We start from the raw sequence: 22355 nt of genomic DNA, 5'->3' as shown, positions 1-22355 counted from the left end.
TGCCGCAGCCCACCCTGGAGGCCGATGAGTGCTGAGGAGCTGCAGGGAATGCAGTGCTGCCCACTACCGGGCCGCATTTTTTCTTCTGGCCAATGCAGGAGAGTCTGTGGTGAGCCCCCGTGCCTTTCCTGAGCCAACCCCAATGGGGGGCTCCAGCCCCATGGGGTGAGCTGGAAGGGGCTGCAGTGGTGGCTGCCTTCTTTCCTCAGTGAGGGGACAGCATTGGGGATGGGAGAAGCTGCCAGAAGGCAGGGGGTGACGCATGGAGTGCTGGAGCTGGGGGGATCAGAGGTGCCCCAGGCCTGGTCCCATGCAGGGGCTGCTGAGGGCAGCGCCCACGATGGTGTGGGGAAAACTGGTGGCTGCTGAGGGTGAGTAGCACTTCTCGTCTGCCGGCGGGGGGATGCAGGGGTGCAGGCAGCACTCCCGGGTTGGCCTCGGGGAAGAAATTATTTTAACAGGAGACGGCAGAAAAGTGAGGGGAAAAAAGAAAAAGCGTTAAAAGAGCAGCCGAGCCAGCCAGGAGTCGAACCTAGAATCTTCTGATCCGTAGTCAGACGCGTTATCCATTGCGCCACTGGCCCTGCTCGAGCAAATTGTCTAGCACACGCGCATTTCTCCTGCACACACGGGGGGCGGGGGGGGTGCGGGCGGGGCCGGTGCGCGGTGTCCCCGCCTCCCACAGGCGGTGCCGCCCGCAGGCAGTTTGTCCCGCGCCGGGCGCCGTCCGCGGGGCCGCGTCAGCCGGGCAGGGCCGGGCCGGGCCGGGAGGGGGCGAGGCCGGGTCGGGGGCAGGCGGAGGGGCCGGATGGCGGCGGCGGGTGCGGGAGCGGCGGCGGCGGCAGCCTACGGCAGCCTGGAGCTGTGAGTGGCGCGGTCGCGGGGGTAACGGCCGGGGGGCGGCCGTTGGGGCCGGGCGGGAGCCTCGGAGCTGTGAGGGGGCCGGGGGGGGCCGGAGCCGCTGAGGGGCGGCGGTGAAACGTCCTTGGGCGTCCTGCGGGCTCCCGGCGGGGCTAGGCACGGCCTGAGGGCCCCGGGGTGCCGCTGAGGGCGGTGTAAGCGCGCCTCAGAGCGCTGCTGGGGTTCGGCCGTCGCTGGGCTCCTCTCCTCAGACCCCTTGTGAGGGGATGCGGGCACTGAGTGCCGTAAAATCGTCAGCGAAGGCTGAAAGACGTGCTCGTCTGGCAGGAAGTTCTGTTTTCTTCTTGTCGCCCAAATAATATTAGTGTTTTGTTAGAGGAGCTCGTGATCTGTTTGCGTGCGGAGGAAAAAAGGTGAGCAGCACAAGTAACCGTTGTGTGACTTGTCCTTATAGCTGTGGTGGTGGACGTCAACGCGCTTCTCAGGGTACAGGCTGGTAAAGGATCCTCTCATTTCAACTTTAACCAAAAGGAACTTTTGATTATTCTAGAACAAGGCTGTGCCAAGTGTGCCCTTGCAGCACAAAGCTGCCGGCCTCCTGGGCTGCCTCAGGCAGAGCAGTGCCAGCAGGGCGAGGGACCCTTGCCCTCTGTGCGGCACTGGCAAGGCCGCACCTGGAGCTCTGGCCTCCCCAGTACCAGAGAGACAGACTGGAGAGGGTCCAGCCAAGCGCCATGGGCATGGTGGAGGGCCTGGAGCTCCTCTCCTGTGACGGGAGGCTGAGGGGGCTGGGACTGCTCAGCCTGGAGAAGAGGCTCAGGGGGATCTCATCAGTGTCTGTAAATGCCCAAAGGGAGGGTGCAAAGATGCCGTGTTTTGGACAAGACGACCTCTAGAGGCCCCTCCCAACCCCAACCGTTCTGTGACCATGCAAAATACAGTTTAGCAAATTGTTGGATTTTTTTTCTCCATGAACTTGAGAATAGAACTGTTTTCTGGCTTGAAAACTAGGCTTTTCTTCCTGTCTTCACAAAAAATGGGGGTAATGCCTGCAGACTTCCTACCAAACGCTGTAAGAGATAGGGCCGTAAGTTAGCTGATGAGCCAAACTTACCAGCTTGGCAAGGTCAAAGGGGAATGTTCTTTGGAGAAATCCAGGCTTGACTCAAACCAGGAGTTTAAGTGGCAGTAGTCTTTCTTTATCTCACTTTTCATCTTCACTACAACGTGCAACCGCGCCTGTGCTGGGTAGCCGAGTGGCCCTGCGCAGAGCCTCAGGGACTGTAGCATGCCCTGCAGGGCCCCTCTGTGTAGGTCCCACCGCATGCTCGAGCTCCGAATACAAGCTTCTTCTGGGTCGTGTTATCACAAGCGGTGACACAAAACCTTTATCCTGACTGACATCTTCAGACGCGTTTAAGTGATGCAGGTGCTGTCAAGCTTCAATGCTACCAGTTGACCTTTACCACCAGGCATTCAGGGAGGAATATTAACCCCAAAATGGTGCTCTGCTTAATTGTCACCTATGTCACTGCTGTGCTTACTTAGCTTCCTCAGGAAGAAACTGGAAAAAAATCAAACAGCCGTTGCAGGTAGCAAGCTGGTGGATGGTAGTGGAGCCACCAGTTCAGTTAATCAATAAAAACTGTTCGGCAAAGCTGGCTGGAGAACAGAGAGAATCTCAGCTGTTGTTTTAGCTCATTTAAAAACACTTTTTTTGGAGTGAAACCTTTATTTTGCTGATTTTGAAGCATCGTAAGGGTCTCCAACGCTAGCTGTGTTTCAAATTTCACTCCTCCTGCGCATCATTATGCTTACATGTTTTGTGTAAGTACTGGTCAGTCATTAGTAGCTGCTGTATATGAACACCGCTTTCTACCTGTCTGTATTTGGGGAGAAGTCCAAAAGTGCATTTTGGCTTTTGTTTTCTTCTAACTTGAGCTTTCAGAGTTTGGATAACGCTTCCAGAAAGAGCCGCTACACTTCTTTTTCCTCCTTGCTTCATCTGTCATGATGCTCAGGGCTGTTGATTGAGGAGGGCATTAAGTTATGCGGTAAATTATTTGTCATCTTAAGTGAAACACAACTGCAAATAGTTGTTATGAAGCGATGCCTTTAATATGGCGTTTGTTTTCTCAGTGGTATTTCCATTGGTGGTTTTTTTTTTACATCCTAGGATTATGCTCCTTCTCTTCCCTGCAATTATTATTCCATGGAAATGTTCCAGTTCCTTGAGCTGGTTCTGCCCAAGGAATAATATTTATTGTGGGTGTATAATTAGAGCACCTGCTCACCTAGAAAAGCTGGAATCTCAGGAGGGTTGGAACCAGCAGCGTGTTAGTGCTGTTACTTAACTGTCTGCTGGGACTGCCTGCCTCTAGTAACGCCTTGCTATAGCTCGCTGCAGACCGCTCGGTGTCTTGAGCACAGCAAATGCATTGCTGCGCAGTACAGGACGTGCTCTTGGCTCGTTTTATTACAGTATTCAGAGGCTGACATCTACGAGCTTCCTGCATTAGAGTAACGTTAAGTATTTATGGTGAAATAATCAATTACTGAAGTAAGGTTTTGGCTGCTGAGGACTAGAAGGCTTAAGTGATATTGAGTGAGGTACTATCTTTAGTGGCCATTAGACCGTGATGGGTTTTCTTTCCTGTGTTTGGATATGGCATGCATATTCTTGTCTGTTGGATCAGCCTAATTAAAATGTGAGATGCGGCTCTGCTTTGTGTTCGTGCTGTACAACACTGCTTCATAATAAAGCTAGAGCAAGTGAAACTTCACAACACACACAAACTAAAACGACTGTCTCACTTAAAGTTGGCTTCCCTTACAGTTATAATTGGTGTAAGGAAGCAGTGTTTTTTCTTCTATGTTTCTCCTATGTTAAAAATCAACCCTTTCCTTGTAACACAGGCTTGTGACTTGGATTATTAAATGGGAGCTTGTCCTGTCCCCTTCTCTGGCCCTGTTAAACAGTCTCTTGTCCGGGTGTTAAAAACCCCTCTTGCATCTGAAAGTTTATGCTGCAATGTGATGCGTGGCTCAGCTGTGGGGAGTATGGGGACTAATTTCATTAGAGCCACTTAGTTTTCTCTTCATTTACTAGACTGGGAGAAGTGCTCATGCCAATGCCTAGAATGATTTCGGAAGAGGTAGTAGCAGTGCCTGAACTGGAGAAACTAGAAAACCAAAAGGCTATATTTTAGTGGGAGTTCATCTGAATTTTCTTTTTGCTCATTAAAAGCACTCTTTAATTGTAGCCTCCGTGCACCCTTTTTACATATTTTTTTTTTCTTTTGATTGCTGCTTCAGCAACATGAGCTAAAATAATGTCTTTTCATTAATCTCCAACTAAAAGCCTGATGTCTGATTGTGCCTTGTTTTCCTTCTGAGTCGTCTTTAAACAGCTTGCAGATGCTGCTTCTTCCTCAGCTTTGAATTGTGAGAGTGGAATCCAGCAGACGCGTTGCTGTATCTCTTGGCACACGAGTTCCTGAATAGGAGACTTTCAGATGAGATCCAAGGCAGCTTTAGTTATACTTCAGACGTGAATTTGTTAGGTGCAGTGCTTCAATACCTTTTCTTGAGGGTCATGAGGTATGCTCTCAGTGTTGAATACTTTCATTTATCACTGTTTTTAGCAACACTGAGAAATAGTCTGTGATAGTGGTGGTCATTCCTTGTATAAAGGAAATTAAATTGGAGGAACTCAAACTTTGTGAAGGTCTTATGTGCTTTTAAGCAAGATTTTGCTGGTAAGATTTCTTGTTGGTTTGGGTGGTTATAGACAGCAGTAACAACATAGCAAGGACAAGGAAGGCTCTAGCATCAAATATGAAGGTTATACAAAGACAGTATAGCTCTCTGTGTAGTTTCATATAGGTATATGAAAACTAGTTTCATAAGGAACTGCGGAGATTATGGGCTTCTAGAAAATGCTGCAGCCTCTTTCATTATTTCTGATATAACACTAGCATTTGGACTCCTATCTTTATTATCTATTTCATTAAAGTTAGAATGATTCTGCCTGCAAGTTCCTTATTATGAACGATCCATTTTTCAGTATTCTGATATCTTCTCAGATCACTGAAGTAAATGCGTGTTATCTCGATAAGCTTGCGATAGGCACACAGGCTTTTACCTCAGTACTGAGGGGAAAAAGCACTGTTCTCACATGGATGTTCATCAGCTTCCTCCTTGAAAGAGAAATAGGAGGCGATCATCCTAGTTATAGCAATCTTACAGTTGAAAAAGGTCACCTCAACTAGGATGAGACTATTAGCCTACTTTTGGTAATTGGTGAGTTTGTAAATTGGCGTTTGGGCAGAAACCTCCTTGATTCTTGGCGTCTTCCTCAATTACATTTATTTTAGGAAACTTTCAAGTATTTACACAAAAGGACTAAAAGTGAAGCACCTTCCTGCTAAGAACTTGGAAGAGCACTAATTCTCCCTCTCTTTCTGAAGCAAGGACTTAACATTTTGTCTTTGTTAAAAGATGAAGGCTTTTCAGTTTGTGTTGTACAGTTGTATTTTGGACAGCTTGCAGCGGTGATCCCAACTGAGAAATGCCCAGGTTCTCTCAATTCAGGCTGCCAGCGTGATTCCCCCCATGAACTCCAGAACACAAACACCTGAAGCAGTCATCAGCGAGCCTGTTGCTGCAGGCTGCTCAATCCTGGAGCCATCTCAGTCCCTTGAGCTGCAAACAGGGAGCGCTCGTCCGACATTCTCCGTGACGGCCTCCGTGACCAGCGCTCCTCTTGGAGACAACCACGGGAAGGAGGATTTTGATTGCAAAGTTTGTTTTCTTCTGTTGTCTGGAGAGCAAAGCATAGTGTAAGCCGAGAGAGATGTACAGGTCTTGTGTAAGAGAAGGTGATCAAAAACTGTAAAGGGGGGAACAACAGAGCAGGAGACAAAATGCAGACTGGGATTTGAGAGAGAAGTAGTAGGCTCTGGTCTAACAATCAGGGCACGTGATGCTTATTGAGAGTCCAGGCATAATTTGTGCTGGCAGCCTTAATTCTCTCATTTTTCTTAACTTGTAGATAATGAAGGTGAAAGGCTTCGTGGTCTTCAGGGAGAAGTTCTTCCTGATTACTAAATTGATTTGGTTTTATAATAACCGTTCCATATCTGCAAGCTTTTTCCCAGTTTTCCCAGCTGTCTGAAATCAGACTTAACTACCGCACAGGTGGATCTCAGGGCTGAACATGACACAGTTGTACCTGTATTATTACACTTTGAAATGAAAAGACCAGCTTTTAGAAGTAGTGGTCACATAAGGAAGTGCGCGGTTGGGCTCTGTGTGCTGCAGCATTCAGGCACCACTTGCAGCCTAGGTTAAGAGAGATCTTTCCACTTAAGACAAAGCTGTCTCAGTAAGGGTGCAGAAGCATCGTGTTAAAGGCACGAAGGTCCAATATTCACCTTCCTAGTGTCTCTTCCCATTTTTTTTTAGGTGGAAACTTGTGAATAAGCTGACCTCCCAGCAACACCTGACTGGTTAATGAAACCAGCAGGAGTTATGTGGCTTTCTCCTGGGGGAGGGAAAGGTTGACAACCGCCTCCTGCCAGCTAGCATTAGGAGTCGAACTGCACCTTAAATAGGATATCCTGAGTTCTTCTCACATTCCTTAACAAATTAAGCACCTAGAAATGTCCTTAAGCCTGTCCTGCCCATTCTATCTGTGTAAGCTTGTTTGGTGTTCACTGCAAAAACTGCTCCCATCCGTGCTGTGAGACCCCGGTAAAGGCACGGGATTCTCTCGCGCCCTTCATCATAAACAGAAGCAGTGGAAGGAAAAATAACTCCGAGGCTTCAGCGTGCAGCAAATTGCATGTCTGTGTTTTTAGTTCTGAAGATGAAGGACTTCAAGGCATCTCGTGTGTACACGGAAGATTCAGAAGGATGACTTACAAGGGCGATGCTGTCGATGCCTCCTCCACGTTAGGAGAGGCAGGCAGATTTTAATTAATGAAGTTAAATATCTGAGGAACAGTTAATGATTAATGAGTTTGTTTTCACATTTTTTAAATTCAGATAAACAGTTGGTGTCTACTGACCGACCTTCCTCTAGTTGCCCAGAGGCTGTGGAATCCCTGGGCTTGCAGAGTCAAAACTCCCCCAAGAAAGAGGGGTCAGCTCTGAAGGTGGACACAGCACAGAAGTTGGGCAGGGCAGGGGTGGGCCGCCAGACTTGGGAAGTGGTCCTTTAGAGCTGTCAGAGGGCTCTTCTGACCTAAATCATGATTCCAATTCAGCTCTCTGAAGGACTTAAACCGAACAAAAAAACTATAAAAGATGTGAAGAAATGTGAGATCTACGCAGGAAGAAACAGTCTAAAAATATTTACTGTCCTGTGGAGTAAACTGCTAGAAGATTATTTAAAACTTTGACCCTTAGTCTCGTCAAGCCTCAAACTAAGGGAAATTTAAGAGTTAAGAGCATCAGTTCAGGGGAGTGTGTGTTTTGTTTAGCACTTCCTACAGCTAAAAGTCCGTTCTGCAGAGCTGTAGTCTTCTTGCATGGATCATCTGTCTTCTCCTTAGTATCTCAACAGACACTTTTTTTAAACAATCCTGCGAAGCATTCTGAAACGCTTTACATCTGGTGTTGTCCTGCATGTGGTTTACATGAAGAAAAGATGGGTGTGAAGTCAGAACAGGATGTCTGTGGTGTTCGCGTGATGCCCTAGATGGTGCGCATACAGGACGGGCTGCCGCAGCCATGTCGCAGGCTGGGCTGACAAAGCCAGGGACTGGTGATGTTGAAACACCTTCAATAAGCTGCTGACTAATTTTGCCCATGTTTCCTGTGCCATTTCTAGTGGATTTTTTTTTTACAATACTCAGAAGACTCTACTGTGAAATGTGTTTCTATTGCCTTGAGCATGACTTTTTGTTTATTAGGCTTGCATCAGGGATGTGGTGTTTTAGTTTGTTTAGTTTCTTTTTTTTTGAATCTGTTTGGCTTTATGGGGCTTTTGAAGTGACAAAGTTCAAGCTTATGTGAACTGTACAGTGGACCAGTATGTACACAAACCCAGTTCCATGTCCTCAGCTTCCAGTGTTACAAAGGATTATGTTTACAACAAGCCATGGGTCTTTCAATAACTGATTATTTTGATTTACTTTTTATACACTGCTAGCAGCAGTGACTGTTAGGAAGTAATCAAGTGAGAATTTTTTTTTGCAGCTGAAACAAGGTTTAAAATTGGATTTGTTTGTTTATATTTGCTCTGTCTTCAGGTGGTGAAGAGCCTAATCAAAGATTAAAAAAATGTTTTTCCCTCTCCATTCTGTTAAAGGCATATCACACCAGAGAAATTCTATGTGGAAGCCTGTGATGATGGAGCAGATGATGTGCTGGCTATCGATAGAGTCTCCACAGAAGTCACTCTTACAGGTACTTTCCTTGCCAGTGCTTCTTAATATAAAGCCTCTTCGTCCTTTGGTCTGTTATTTTGCTCCAGGCACTCCCAGAAGATCTTCAGAAACTTGTGTTGGTACTGAAAGGTTTTTTTATCTTTAGAGATTTAAAATAGTGTATTTCATAAATAGTGCTTTGTATTCTGTCCTCCAAATAACTTTGTTTGTGATGCCTTTTCCCTGTGGATTTTATGTTGTGGGAAACCAGGATAATTCGCTTGCCAGTTTTCAGTAAAACTGTCAGTCACACCAGTGAAAACTGACTCATCCAGACTAGTTGGGGTTGGTGCTACAAGCCCAAGATCAAGCATGGGAAGGGTTGAATGCTGGGCTTCTGCGGCTTTTGCCAAATGATCAGCGTTGGTTTTTATCTAGTACCAAAACCAGAATTTTCAAAAAGTCTTTAGAAACAACAACAGTAAAACAAACAATAACAAACAGCAACAACCTCACTGTAAATGTTTAATATTTCTTTAAGAATATGAAATTAATGCATTAAAAAAAAATCGAAGAACTTGCATTAAATGACAGCGTGAAGTTAAGGCTATGGGTGACTTCCTTTTTTGATACTTTGGGAGTTGTTACCTCAGTAATATCGTAGCATTCAGTCTGTTTAGAGACTGGTAATGCTAATGTAAAAGCAGTAATTCCTTTCCTTTTTATTAGACCTCTTTATATAAAAGTAGTGGGCATATCTCACTGTTTTTAGTGTTCTAGTATAGTATGTCAATTTCTCTTTCAAAGTTGTCCCTTCAGAACTGTTAAGACAGCTCTCCAAAGTTGTCTGTTAGTCTAGATCTGTTTCTGTTACTCCTGTTTTATCAGATGAACCTGTGAGGTGTTTAAAACACAGAAAAAATCAAGCACTGTCTCTGTTGTCTGGACTTTGGAGTAAGGGAAAACGCTTAACTCTGGATTGGGTATTTTTTTTGTGTTCAACTTCCCTAATATTGATTCTGATATTCTAGAGAAGGGGTAGAGGAAAGTTTAATATGTTAGCAGTTGCAATTGATAGTTGGATACCTTTTGTGTTTTGGTATGTTCTTTGGAAACTGTATTCCTTGCCACATCTGTGCTTTTGTTGGTAGTGCTGCAGAGAGAGATGAAAGAGCAGGCTAAGACTTCTGAAATGGAAACAGGCTAAGCAGAAGTAATCAAAAGTAGGAGTCGCAAGCACTTGTAGCTTGTTTGTCCTTGGTGTCTTGATGGATTCAAAACAAAAAGCTTCTGGAAGGTGGCAGGGCAATACATTGTTCAGGAGTCTACTTGCTCTGCTATCACATGAATGAGATTGAATTTGTTCAATCAAACGACTACTTTGATTGAACAAAATAAAAAAATGTTAGAGTGCTTCCACATCCTTTTTTTTTCCCCATCAGGCTTTAAAATTCTGATGCATTGCTTCGTATGCAAGCAAAACTTGATTTGGCCAAGAAGCTTTGACAAACTTGGTTTTCCAATATAGTCACGAAACAGTCTGAAATTCTGATACGTTTTGTTTCTGACTTTTTTTTTTCCAGTTAAAAAAGATGTTCCCCCTTCAGCTGTTACAAGGCCTATATATGGTATTCTGGGAACAATACGATTGGTGGCAGGTAAGCAAAGCAGAACTGTGCTCATCAAAAATACTTGGGGAAAATACACTGCTAGGGAAGCTTTCAAGACAAAAATAGTCTTTGTGGGTATCTGATACATTTTATTCAGCATGGTGGCCTCTTGTGGTTGCTGGAGGATGGAGGTATCCAAATATAGTTGACATGAATGTTCATGACCCTCTTAAAGCCATAGCTGCTCTAAAGATAGGGTTAATTGACAGCTTGTTGATATTTGCATGCAGTTGAAATGCGTTCTTAAATATCTGTCATAACTGTAGATGAAGTTCTCTGTTTTCATCTTAGCTGGAGGATTTAATGCAGCAGTCACGTATTTTGTTGTGAAGCTTGACTTCAAGTCAATGTTGATACACAAATAACTGAGTGACAGGGTGATAGAGTCTTTAGGATGCAGCTCTTTAGGTAATGAATGTATTCAAACTATTTTACAAATCTGAAGGAAATTCAACATTGTTGCAATCGATCCATTTTCTTTCAGTTCGAAAATGCTAGGGAGTTACAGGGTAAGGTAAGAACAAGCTGTCCTTATTTCATAATAGCAGTATTTGGATATAAACAGTCACGGCTACAAATAAATATGATACATAAGGTCCAAGCTTCCAGGAGAGTAAGCATTGTTATTCAAAAAATCTTTTGTGGGTAGATTTTATTTTTTTTAGAGGTTGAAACTAACATAGCCTGAAAAATAATGTAATAAGGAAAATACTGAATGAAGGCCTCCATACATAGAAAAGAATTAAGTTCAGTCTTTGTGGTATTCTCAACTGAAGCAAAGTTTCACTGTGTTAAATACAGTGACTTCTGACAGGATCTTAAACTATCCAACTCTATATGCTCATATTCTGAACAAGAATTGCAGAGCAAGAGCAGTGTAACGCCCACCTTTAAGCACTTGGCAAGCCCTGGTTGTGTTAAAATTGCACGGCCCCAAAGGGAAATTTTCACAACTTGGGGTTTGGTAATGGCTTTCATTCGTCTGACTGAATATTGCAGCAGAGCATGTAACTTTTTCTTCAGTAGCCTGTTTTTCCCACACACTCCCCAAAGCCTGACGCTGTCAAATACAGCTGTCAACTACAGATTGTATCAGTTAATGTTTAGCTAAGCATGGTTACACATTTCACTGTTATCTGTAAGGCTGGTTCAATATCCAGCAGTGCAGCATCACTAACAGGCATGAATATTCTTCCCCTATTAGAGTATTAGGGGAAAAACTGATAGAATTGTATCTGAAATGCTTGAAATCTCAAACCAAAAGTCACATACTCAAACAGGAAAGGACAATATTGAACATTCATGTTGGATTAAATGCCTCTATTTATACAGCCTCTTTGTGGCATAGTGATGAACAAAAGGCCCTGTTTTTGTAACATATCTGGATGCTTGTGACATACCAGCCAAAAGCAATACGTGTACCTTGATGCAAGCATGCTAGAGCCTTCTTAAGTGCTTGAATATTCCACCAAAACAAATGGTACAAAACTAGAGCTGGGGAGTTAAACAAAAAACAAAAAAAAAGTGGGGTGGGGACTTGTTCTTCGACTAACTAAATAGGCTAGATACTTGTTGTATATCTAGGTAAAGTAATAAAAAAAAAAATATTTAATAGCCAAATCAGAAAGAGTTCACATTGCAAGCTGTACATTTATCCATTGTTTTCTTTTAAATGCTTTACTAAAAGTACTAGATTTTGTGGTTTTGTGCTTCTGCATGGCCTGTGTATTGGTTTATTCAAATGAAGCTTAAAGTAAACATGTAATGGTTATATGGTGTATGAAAGATTTTTTTTTCTGCCAATGTATTATTTCATGAAATCTTTTCTTCAGAAACAAGGTGGCACCAAAATAAAGCTATATTGCATTTTCCAGCAAGTGTAAATCAATTGCTTTGAGTGTACTATCATGATTCTTTTTTGCTTTTTTACTTATGCAACCAGGAAAAGAGTAGACTTGCCCTTTTAAATTATTAAAACAAACAAAATCCCTCCTCTTCTCTATTTTGAACCTATTAGGACAATCTTTTTTAGCCTAAGGTGAGTAGGCTCTTGGAATCCCAAAGTATGCTGCTTTTCTTATATTTGTGACTTGCCTCAAACTTGATTTGGGAAGCACAGATCCATTGGCCACTTTCTACATTTGAAACCCTAGAAGCTTTGACCAAATTGTTAATAAAAGTAGCTGACTACTTGTTTCTCCTTGTCCATCTTGTAAATTCCTTAAACTTATTGAGTAGTTCAAGATCTGTGAATATAGAGGAGTTGGTAGCTTAGAAAGTGTTTGTTTCTGTTCCAGCCCCTTGGTGCTGTGAAGAACAAAATCCTAGGTGGAATTTGAAGAAACCTTACTCTTATTGGTTTCATTTTTTTTTGCTATGGTTTTAGGTTACTTTTCTTTAAAAAAAGAAGTGTTAACTTTCCTTTTTCTGATTTACAGGCACATATCTTATTGTAATAACAAAAAAGAAAAAAGTAGGTGAGATTTTCAGTCACGCGATTTGGAAAGCAACAGACTTTGACATCCTCTCCTACAAAAAGACCATGCTGCACTTAACTGATATTCAGGTAGAAGTGGATTGACTGGGGGTGGGGAGGAATTTATGTTGATCCTTATTACCACAGGACTTAATTTGGTGAAACTACAAAAGTTAGTTTTGTCTTTTTCAGAGTCTTTTAACTATACTTCTCTTCTGATTTCTTCAGCGTACTATAACTGCTGGAGTATTTGGGTATAGGTGTATATAAAGTGATGTCCTTTGAGATAACAAACTAACATTGTGCCACTTAGAGTAACAGTCCCATTGAGTTTGATCAGTGTGGGTGTTTTTCCCCCTTTTAGGATGGTACAATATGGTAGGATGGAGTTGTCTGTCTTGCTGTATCTGTTCTTGTTCCTGAATCTTCTAGCATTTTTCCTCTCCTGAGGGCCTTAATGAAGGCTTTGCTTGCCTGCTGTACTGCAGAGGTGTTCTAGTGCTACATTCTATGCAGGCTGTTACAAAGCAGTCTTCCCAAGCCAGTCATAAAACCACAACCCTCTTCCTGTTGCATCTTTCTCTTAGCTTTACTATTCCTGCAGTCTCTGAAATAAGCTGCCTTGCTGACATCTAATTATCTGCATTCTTAATTTATGGAATTTTTCAATTACATAATTACCCAGCAGGGACAAATTGATTTTGAGAGGGAGGAAAAGGGTGAAGGTTTTTAAAAATAGATATGTTGTGGATTGATAAAGAGTAGATAAGTGTCTAACTGTCAGAGCTGAAAGGGAATATGATCCTCCTTTCGGGAAAGGAATGAGATTAATCAGTATGAATCAGAACACATTTGTTATTGGGATAATCTTGACAGTAAGTTTTGTAGCCTTTCTTTTGCATTTCCATTTTGTCTTTTTTTAACTAAATGGTTTTCAGGGAAACTAGCTTATAAGAGTAGGTATTTTGACAGTAATGAATGATAACTTCTATTTTTCCTCTCAACAGTTACAGGACAATAAAGTATTTTTGTCAATGCTTAGTCACGTTTTGAGTGTGGATGGATTTTATTTCTCAACAACTTATGACTTAACACATACTCTACAACGGTTAGCCAACACCAGCCCAGAGTTCCAGGAAATGAGCCTATTGGAGAGGGTAAGTATTTCATCTTTTGTATCTGTCTCAGATGTTGTCAATCAGTTCTGAATGGCATAAGTTTATTTTATGTGGTTGGTGTTAAATAACAAACTAAAAGCTTAAAAAAAGTTTAGGATGAGATTGCTGAAATCAGTGGCCCCATTACACTTGAGCTTAAACTTTCTACTCTTTTTTTTAACAGTGACCTAATACACATTAATACCATCTGCTACCATTTAGCATGACTATCACTTAAACTAAAAATGACTTTATTATTTTAATCATTAAACTAGTGAGATGGATTTGTCTTGATTAAATACAAATCTTATAATAGTGTTTTCCCTTCCCCTCCACTTCTATACTGCTAAACTGTGTAAGCTTTATTACCTCTGATCTTGTCAGTCAAGCTGTACTGGAGCGGTTCTCTTGATTAAGAAGCTGTGACAGCAGGAAGAAAAAAGCAACCAAGCAAGTGCACAAAATACATTAAATCAAGCTATAGGTTGAGTTTGCTTCATGGTGTGCCTAGAATAAGCTTGGAAATTGCTGGTGTGTAATGCTTTGGTACAGAAGTCTGTTCAGCATTGTGGCATCCTAACCATTACAGCTGAGTATACTTGTCCACTCAAGTTTCATAGCTTGTTAGCAACATCAAGTTTTAGAAACTTGTTTGAATGTGGTGTCAGACTTCTAGATCAGGCAGATTAGAAGTACTTTCTGAGATGTCTGGTTTAAATGAATTTTAAAAACTTGAGATGGAGTTTGCCTCTGCTTTCAATATTAAACACTTATAATTGTTAAACACTTCTAATTGCAATAGGGAGGAGGGACAAGTGTATGTGTGGGGAAAGGTACTTGTCTTTGTATTCTGTTATTCCAGGATAATGTGGAACAAAACTGCAAGTTTATGGCTCTTGGCACTGGTATTCTGTTTAAACTATGCTGATTCCTTATGTTTGAAGCACGTATTTAATATGTTGTGGTCTTAAAGACAGCAGAGCCACACAGCCAGACACAATAGAGTTAAAACTGTTGTGCTTCCACAGTTCCAGAATCCTTATTCTGGTAAATAACTGTATAGTGCAGCATAAACAAGGTTGAAGCTGCCTAGGCAATAAAATACTGAAACCTTGCAAGTGAATAACACTTTTTTCTTCTATTGGCAGTAGAGTCACCAAAATGTGGCCTCTTCATTACTGAAACTGTCTGCTCTGGAGAAGCAGTTCACTTTGTTCTTTCTAAAGCTTAAACAACAACAACAAAAAAAAAAACATTTTCCAGTTTATAACTAGGGACTCTTTTGTACTATCAAATGCTTTTCATGAGGTACTCATGCAAGGAAGAGCAGCTGCTGACATGAAAAGATTGGTTTGCTGTAAAATTGTGGTACCTTAAAAGGTTGCTTGAAAGATGAATCAGGTTGTTTTTTTTTAAAAGACTGAAGTAAATTCAGATGTTAGTTGGCTAAAACCATTTTAATGCAATGTCATACTCCTTGTTGCAGTATGCTGGTTTAACAAAAGACTGATGGTGATTTCAGGGATCTCCGTTTCACCTCTGCAAAAGAAGCCTGGCCTGTGGTGGGGGGGGTGGGTCCTTAACAGTCCTAGCAGAAGGAAACAACCCCAATATGAGGGCACTAACACATCATGCCATGTTCTTCTACTAGTTCAAATCCTACTTGTGGTATCTTCTGGCAGATAGTTTTATCTATCTTTTTCTGTTAGATCAGTGAATATTCCAACACTGAGCTTGAATTCTTCTCATCCTCACTGATGCATTGTCTTGCCCGCCTCATCTTAGAGTTGAGATTTGTGCCATCTCCCTAGAGCCTGCACTGTGTTCTGCAGGAAATGTCACTTTCATGACTAATCTGCTAGCTTTTTGGAACGTGCTCAGCAACCTGCTCAAGACATTCTTGAGGTGAACTGGGAACAGGAAATACATGAAGTTGAAGAGAATCATTTATGCAGCTGAAAATAAATTTTCTTCAACTACAATTATTGTTCAACTTCTGATCCTCAGGATTATAATGAGTTCTGCATGCAGTAATCAACACTCTTACTATCTGCTTGCCTTAGGAATGTTACCTTGCTATTGTTCTTAATTTGGGGTAATCTCTTTGTGCCTTATGTAAAACAAATTTGAATGTTTCCTGATACTACAGGTGAATTGTTAATAGCTTAGCACATCTGAAGTGTCTGGTAACCCACCTCAAAGATGGGAGACAACTGTTCTTTTAACAATTTTAATTTTATACAGATTTCTATTTGAAGATATATGAATGGTACTAGTGAAAGAAGGGTGTTTCACCTCCACGCACATCTAAACTTGCATAATGCATGGATACTATGGTATTACCCTTACATTGAATTAAACAACTAAGGGTTTCTAAAAGCATGTTTTGTTGTTTTTTTTACTGCAGGCAGATCCACGGTTTGTATGGAATGGGCATCTTCTTAGAGAATTTGCTGCTCAACCAGAGGTAAACCCTTTGTAATGATTATGTTGATACAGAATGAATATACTTTTACTAAAATTATACATTTTCCTATAATTCTGTCTCTTATTTCAGACAGAAATCTAGCATAACTTGGTTATTCGTCTTCTAGTTGAGAGCAGTGATGGTCTTCTACTTTTAAGTTTCCAACTTTACATCATTGTCCTCAACAGCACACACAGTAAAGCTGGCTCTTCAGAGGTGTCTGCTTTCAGTTTACATGAGCATGGTCTCAGCACAGTATATTTTTGAAGTACAACTACTAATTTTTCTTTAGGTATAAGCAAGGTTCAGCTCACCTCTCTGAGTACAGTTTAAACTCCACTTGCCTATTGAGTAGGTCATAAAGCTGACACTTGAGTAAGACACTCTATATTCTTTATATTTCCAATAGAGACTAATGCAATGTAACTTTTGAATTTGCTTAGTCCAGCAAATACAAGTGTAGGACCATGAGCTGCACCTGTAGTATCTCGGTGACCAGACTGATCTAAGTTCCTTCCTCCTAGAGGTTTTAGAAATGTATTAAACTTACAGAATTGTCTGCACTACAGCAACCTTTTCTCTTTATCTGTACTTCCCATTTATGCAAGTGGATGATGCAGTTTCTATTTCTGTCTTGGTAACCTGTGGAGATGTGCTTTTATGTTAAGCGCTGTTTGAAAAGGCTGAATTGTGCACTGCTTCTGGAATGTGAAGATACGAATTAGCAAAGAGCTGTTGTGCATCTTCCAGAGGCATATGAATGGGTAGATGGTTTAGATGGTGTTATACAAACAATGCTGGGGAAATGAGAGAGAACTTGTGGTGGGAAGAGCAAAGACAGCTAACTGGCTGGCTGCTGAAAACAGAAGTAGGAGGCAAAACATGGAAGTTGAAGAGGGAGATAACTGATGTGTGAGAGGAAGCATGACCTAATGCTGCCTACAGGTGGTTTGCCATAGTAACAGCTGCAGGTAATGAGATGCAAAAATTCTGACTTCTAGCATTGGAAAAATTTCATTTTAAACTTCATTGAAAGAGCAGGTTATTCAGGTGTGGCAGGATGGGAAAAATACTGGAACAAGCATTTCAAGTATTAATCACAGAGAACTGTTCCTTACTGAAGTCTTGTATTGTTGACTGCTATCTCAGCTTACATCCTTCTGCTGAGATACAGCAAATAAAAGGTTTTTGGTGTAGACTGGTTTATATCTAGCATGTTTGTAGATGAGTAAATGCCGTGTATAGAACAAAGCAGCTTTGTTCTGTCTTTAAACTTTTCTCTGAAAGAATTACTGCATCCTAAATAAAAAGTAAAGGGTATCAACCATATAGAGCTATCTTAAACTCTTAAATAAACCTTAGTTAATAATCTTTTTTGGCTGTTTAATATTTTTAAAACACATTGTGTGGGGTTTTCTTCTTTGTTTCAGATCCATAGGTTCGCTACGCCAGTGATGCATGGATGTATCCTTTTATGCTGTGAAGCTCAATGCTGAATTTGGTGCTTTGTTTGCTACAGAGTTTGTGATGTTGGCAATGTAACAGAACATAATATCAAAATTGGGCTGTAATTTGTTCAGATAGGAACGCTACATGTAGTTTGATAGCCCATTTGCATGGTAACTCATCTAAATATTCTGCTTTTAAGACCTAATATACTTATTTTTACAGGCATAATTTGCATAACTGTTTTTAAGGAAGTAAAGGTTAAGACGAATATCACAAATGTTCTTACATCAGCCTTAGTGCTTCTTATCTTGCTGTAAGAATACCTACGCTTAGCATTTACACTGGATTTAAAATAAGGGAGAATAGTTTTGACTTAAGGAATGCTTGTGAATGTTCCTGTTGAATAAAAAAAATGAGTAGTTGTGCTGAAGGCTCCTGGAACACTTCTCCTAGCTGGCTGCTCTTCCTGCACCACACTTTGGGTAACAGACTTCTTAGCAAAGCAGCCTTGAGTTTATTTCTGAGGGCGCGTAGTCCTGTGAGTACGCCTAATGCTCTTTGGAAGCAACGTTCTTCATGCAGCGTGTGATCAACAGCAAGTCCTGCTTCTGACTTGGCAGCATGAAAAGGAGTGGCTAAGACTTGACAATAATTTATGCAGCATTCTCCTTCTCTCTTCTGCTGCAAAGGCGGCTCAGGTGTGTGCGGGGAATGAATGGCTTCCAGACTGCATCAGTTGCTCTGGTAGGGCTGTTAGCAACTGGCAGACCTCCAGGCCTTCTTTCCTGTGACTTCATTTAATGGAAAATGTTGTGGGAGTAGGTGGAGAGGCAAGGCAAGATAGCAAAGGGGAACTGTCAAAACAACCCAATCCATATCCTGCTTCTGCAGGTCCTGGGTGGAAGAGTCTGGGTGGATTGCAATTAGCAATTGGCAGACTGCAATTAACACCTTTCTCTGTCCTACTTTCACTATATAAATGATTAGCACGAGTAATACATGGTGCTGTACTTCTCATATTAACTAAACATGTTAGAGAACCCAAGAATTCAAACTGTTTTTAGTGCTGGAAATGCTATGAAGAGCCTTAAGTGGAACTGTAATGGTGCCACTACAAGCTAATTCATTAAAATCAAATCAAAGATCTTTTTCCATATATATTTTGTTCAGCTATCTAGACCAGGGTTCTAATCTTGCAGTGATGAGAAATAATGGACTTGAGTAATTGAGACTTTGATCAACTGAAGTCTAAACTAGCATTAATATTTCCCTTGCTGCTACCCCTTCTTTCTCCTTACCCCACCCTCGGGGGGGGGGGGGGGGGGGGGGGGGGGAAGAAACTCTAAAAACAGTAAGTTATGTCTTTTCATTTTTAGAGTGGATGTAGTCAATAAGCAAGTTGACACTTAAGTTGGGACAGACTATGGACAGAAAGTGATGAATATTACATTACATTCCTGGAGAGCAAAATGCTTTGGATTACTTAAAGTTGTTTGGGCTTTGCAGCCTTTCTTTCCTTCCAAGAAGGATTTTATATTAGTGTGAGATTCTGTTGATTGCTTCCAATACGGTATGCTAATACTGCAGCCTGCAAAAATTGCCTGTTTCAGTCTTGTGCTTATTTTAAAGGTACAGATTTCACTTATTAGTGGCAAAGGATGAAAGCCTGCGTATTCACGTGGAGAAACTTCATGGGGAATGCTGGTCTCTTTTTGATTGAATAATTTACCATAAATCCAATAAAGGCAGAATAAATAAGCAGAACAGAGCAAGAATCCAAAATTGAAACTGGTTGTTAATGACCTATCTTTGTCCACTGCTTAAACTTAGTCTTAGGGTGCATTTGTCACTTTGGGTATGTAGCCTGAGCAGGAAAGCATACTTCCCTAAGAAGCTCACGCTGAAGACTTGGTGTGCATTCCCCTGCTTGGTGTGGACTAGAAAGCCAGTCTACCTTACTGCTGGTTCTGGAATCTCTTAGTGTGATATACGTTGTACCTTACAGGTACAAGGTTTAATAGTCTAAGATACTTCCTTCTCTAATGTAAAGTTTTGAAGCGGTCCTTTTCATTAAAAGCAGTAGGGACAAGAAACTTAAGACGGCTTAATAAAGTTGTGGATGAGTTGGCAAGGAATAGAACTTCAGAAGTCAGTCCATTTAATGATATGCTTAGGACCATAACGCCAGATTAATGTTCTTTTAAGAAGTCCCCCTTCCTAAAAATTATAGTAGTTTCAATGTATGTTCATCAGTGACATCCCCTTTATGCTGTATTTTGAGATGCCCCTACTGATACGAAGAAGTTACTTTCTCTAAAGTTTAATGTTTACCTGTTCTTGATATGAGAAGTGTTTACAGATTTCTTTGAATGTGATTACTTGGTTCCTTGATGTTGACTATCTCTTGATATGTAAAAATATCCTAAGAAAAGTTTGTGGGTTTTTTTTCCTTATTGATATTCATTAGTTATCACTATGCACTCTTGTTCTATTAACGGCAAGTGTTTTGACTGGCTGCTTGTTTCCAGAAGAAGCTGTTTCAGGGCTGGTGTACGCTACTATGTAAGAGGTAAAATAAATTTCCTTACTTTAGATGGAATTCACTTTTTTTAAATATGTTACTTCCTCTAAGACCAATTGCTGTACAATGGATTGAATAAAAAATAGTTGATATCAAGACTTCAGTGCTTCAAAAGAAAAATGGGAACCTGTATGAGGAACTGAGGCATGTTCTGATATATTTTTTTAAATTGTCTTCTCTTTATTCCTCCTAGAGGTTACTGGCTTGATAGGGGTTAAACGCAAATGCACGATAGAGCTTTTGGCCTAGCAGTAAACTAAACTGAAAGCATCACTGGTGCTGCCAGGGAAACCTTGAAGAGTGATGTTCTCTAATTGTTTCAGGTTAAAAAGTGAACAAGGAAATGGTTTAAATTGCTTTTTTTCTTCTGTGTGAGTCCCAACATACGTGCTTTTGAAGAAATAAGTCAGTTTATACAGTACCTTTGCTACTGAATTATGGATATTGTAGTGTCAGAGCACTTGTGTTTTATTTTCTATTAACCTATTCAATTTCTAGGACTGTAATTATCAAAATGTGGTAAGCACAACTGTGCTTCAGTAATTAAATTTGGTACAGATCATGTTAAACTTCTGCCAAAGGCATTTTTAATTTACCATCTTCAGTATTTTCATGCTTTTTTGTGTGTTTCGAGGGGAAGGGTAGGAAGCCTTTTGCTGTTTTGTTGCAGTTCTGCAGCCAGCCTGATCTGGTTAATGAGGTCTTTTTCCTACTTAGGTATTGATTCAGAAGGACATGCAGCTAATTTTGTTGAAACGGAACAAATTGTGCATTACAAGGGGAGCAAAGCATCATTTGTTCAGGTAAAGTCAGTGTAACAAACTGCTGAGTGGCTTAAGGGGGGTGTGTGTGTATAAGTCAGTCAGTCTTTCTGTATTTATGTAGATTAAATATTTAAAAAAGATGCGCGTGCACAAATAAACCAGTCTGTTTTATTTTAAAATGGCAACTAAGTTTGTAAGTTCTGTTGTTTAAAGTTATTTATGTATTCTTTTTCAGACTCGTGGATCAATTCCTTTTTTCTGGTCTCAAAGACCAAACCTCAAGTATAAACCAAAGCCACAGATCAGCAAGTCAGTAAATCATGTATGTGAGTGCTTGTGTCTTGGGGTCTCAGTGTATTTCTGGGCTTGTGTAGATATGATAGGGTGACAGATTTATAATCAGACGAATAAAAATAAGCAATATTGTTTTTAAGTAGCAGTAAGAACCCTTGTATTACTTGAGAGAAGTTTAGAGCTTGAAAAAAAGTCCAACAGTGAGGGTAGTGGTTTCTCTTTGGTTCTTCTTTGCAGGAGCTTTAATAGTTGCACAATGCTCGTTATCCATGGCTTGCTTAAGGAGAGCTAAATGGTCTTGGGGGGTGAAAGTAGAAATATATTAACACAATGGAGAACTACCAGCGCTTTTTTAGTTATAAAATTCGCCTATGCAGTATCACCAAAAAGATGATTGTGGAAGGATTTCTTGTAAATCACATCTTAAGTCTGTTATCACATTTCCTTTCTTTTCTAGATGGACGGCTTCCAAAGACATTTTGACTCGCAAATAATCAGCTATGGAAAGCAAATGATTGTTAACTTGGTATGCTTTCACTTCTTTTTCCTGAGAAAGTGGCTGTTCTTTCAGGCAGGCTTACAAATAATGCTGTCATTTTTCCTTTATTTCCAGGTTAACCAAAAGGGTTCTGAGAAGCCTCTTGAGCAGACATTTGCAAAAATGGTGAACAGCATGGCAAATGGAATGGTCAAGTATGTGAGAAGTGAAATGATCCATTCCTGTGTTTAAAAACTGAGCTGAGTGATCAGTGCTTCATTCTTTCACCAGATAGCTGCTTTGTTAGTTTTATTTTTATGAAGTCACCTGCATATGACCAGTACCCCTACCTCAGAGCTTAAATTCTAAGCAGGCATGAGACTGGAGATGGGACAAAGAGGAGACAAACAGAACAAAGAAGGGAGGTCAAGGGTCATGGTAATGCCAGCATTGGAATAATGGTATGCTATGAGAACTGTGGATTGGAGATCTTCTGGCTTTTAGGGGAGGGAAATCATACCCTATAGAACAAGCTTCTGGTAGAAGGGCTTGTTTACGTTGCTAGCTTAGTAGGGGAGTGCTAAATGTGAGCAAAAGAGTATTGGAGATGAAGCTGGAAAAAAAAAAGATGTGTTCTTCTCACACTCGCATCTAGGCTGGTATTGATATTTTTGCTGTACGAAGTTTGGAATTCCATGCATCTTTATTCTCAGTTCCACCAGCTTACTCTATAGCAATATGTACAACTTTGTCAGGGTGTTTGTAGTGATGATTTCTGCTCTGTA

At 41.1% G+C, this 22355-nt stretch overlaps 1 protein-coding gene and 1 non-coding gene across 5 annotated transcripts in view; one reads left to right on the top strand and one right to left on the bottom strand.

Moving 5' to 3' along the window:
• Window positions 1-511: 511 nt before the first annotated feature.
• Window positions 512-584, bottom strand: TRNAR-ACG. Its single transcript has one exon. It is a non-coding gene; the product is annotated as a tRNA-Arg (tRNA).
• Window positions 585-739: 155 nt separating this feature from the next.
• The window catches only part of SACM1L (SAC1 like phosphatidylinositide phosphatase), a 29928-nt gene continuing 8312 nt past the window's right edge, over window positions 740-22355 (top strand). Inside the window, exons 1-12 of one of the 4 annotated variants that reach the window (XR_005817139.1) lie at window positions 740-864; window positions 8177-8274; window positions 9818-9892; window positions 12343-12473; window positions 13388-13537; window positions 15945-16004; window positions 17435-17468; window positions 19921-20022; window positions 20752-20837; window positions 21034-21120; window positions 21550-21618; window positions 21706-21785. Coding sequence is in view for 3 of the 4 variants with exons in the window: in XM_040548430.1 (XP_040404364.1) it covers window positions 809-864; window positions 8177-8274; window positions 9818-9892; window positions 12343-12473; window positions 13388-13537; window positions 15945-16004; window positions 17435-17468; window positions 19921-20022; window positions 20752-20837; window positions 21034-21120; window positions 21550-21618; window positions 21706-21785 (1028 nt within the window). In the remaining variant the exon portion in view is untranslated. Of the gene's footprint in view, window positions 865-1071; window positions 1275-8176; window positions 8275-9817; window positions 9893-12342; window positions 12474-13387; window positions 13538-15944; window positions 16005-17434; window positions 17469-19920; window positions 20023-20751; window positions 20838-21033; window positions 21121-21549; window positions 21619-21705; window positions 21786-22355 lie in introns of those variants that run through there. The other 3 variants (XM_040548431.1, XM_040548430.1, XM_040548432.1) reach the window with 3 other exon arrangements.

This window comes from Cygnus olor, chromosome 2 (genome assembly GCF_009769625.2).
Source record: "Cygnus olor isolate bCygOlo1 chromosome 2, bCygOlo1.pri.v2, whole genome shotgun sequence".
Classification (NCBI taxonomy): Eukaryota; Metazoa; Chordata; class Aves; order Anseriformes; family Anatidae; genus Cygnus; species Cygnus olor.
This window is presented reverse-complemented; position numbering and strand designations above follow the sequence as displayed.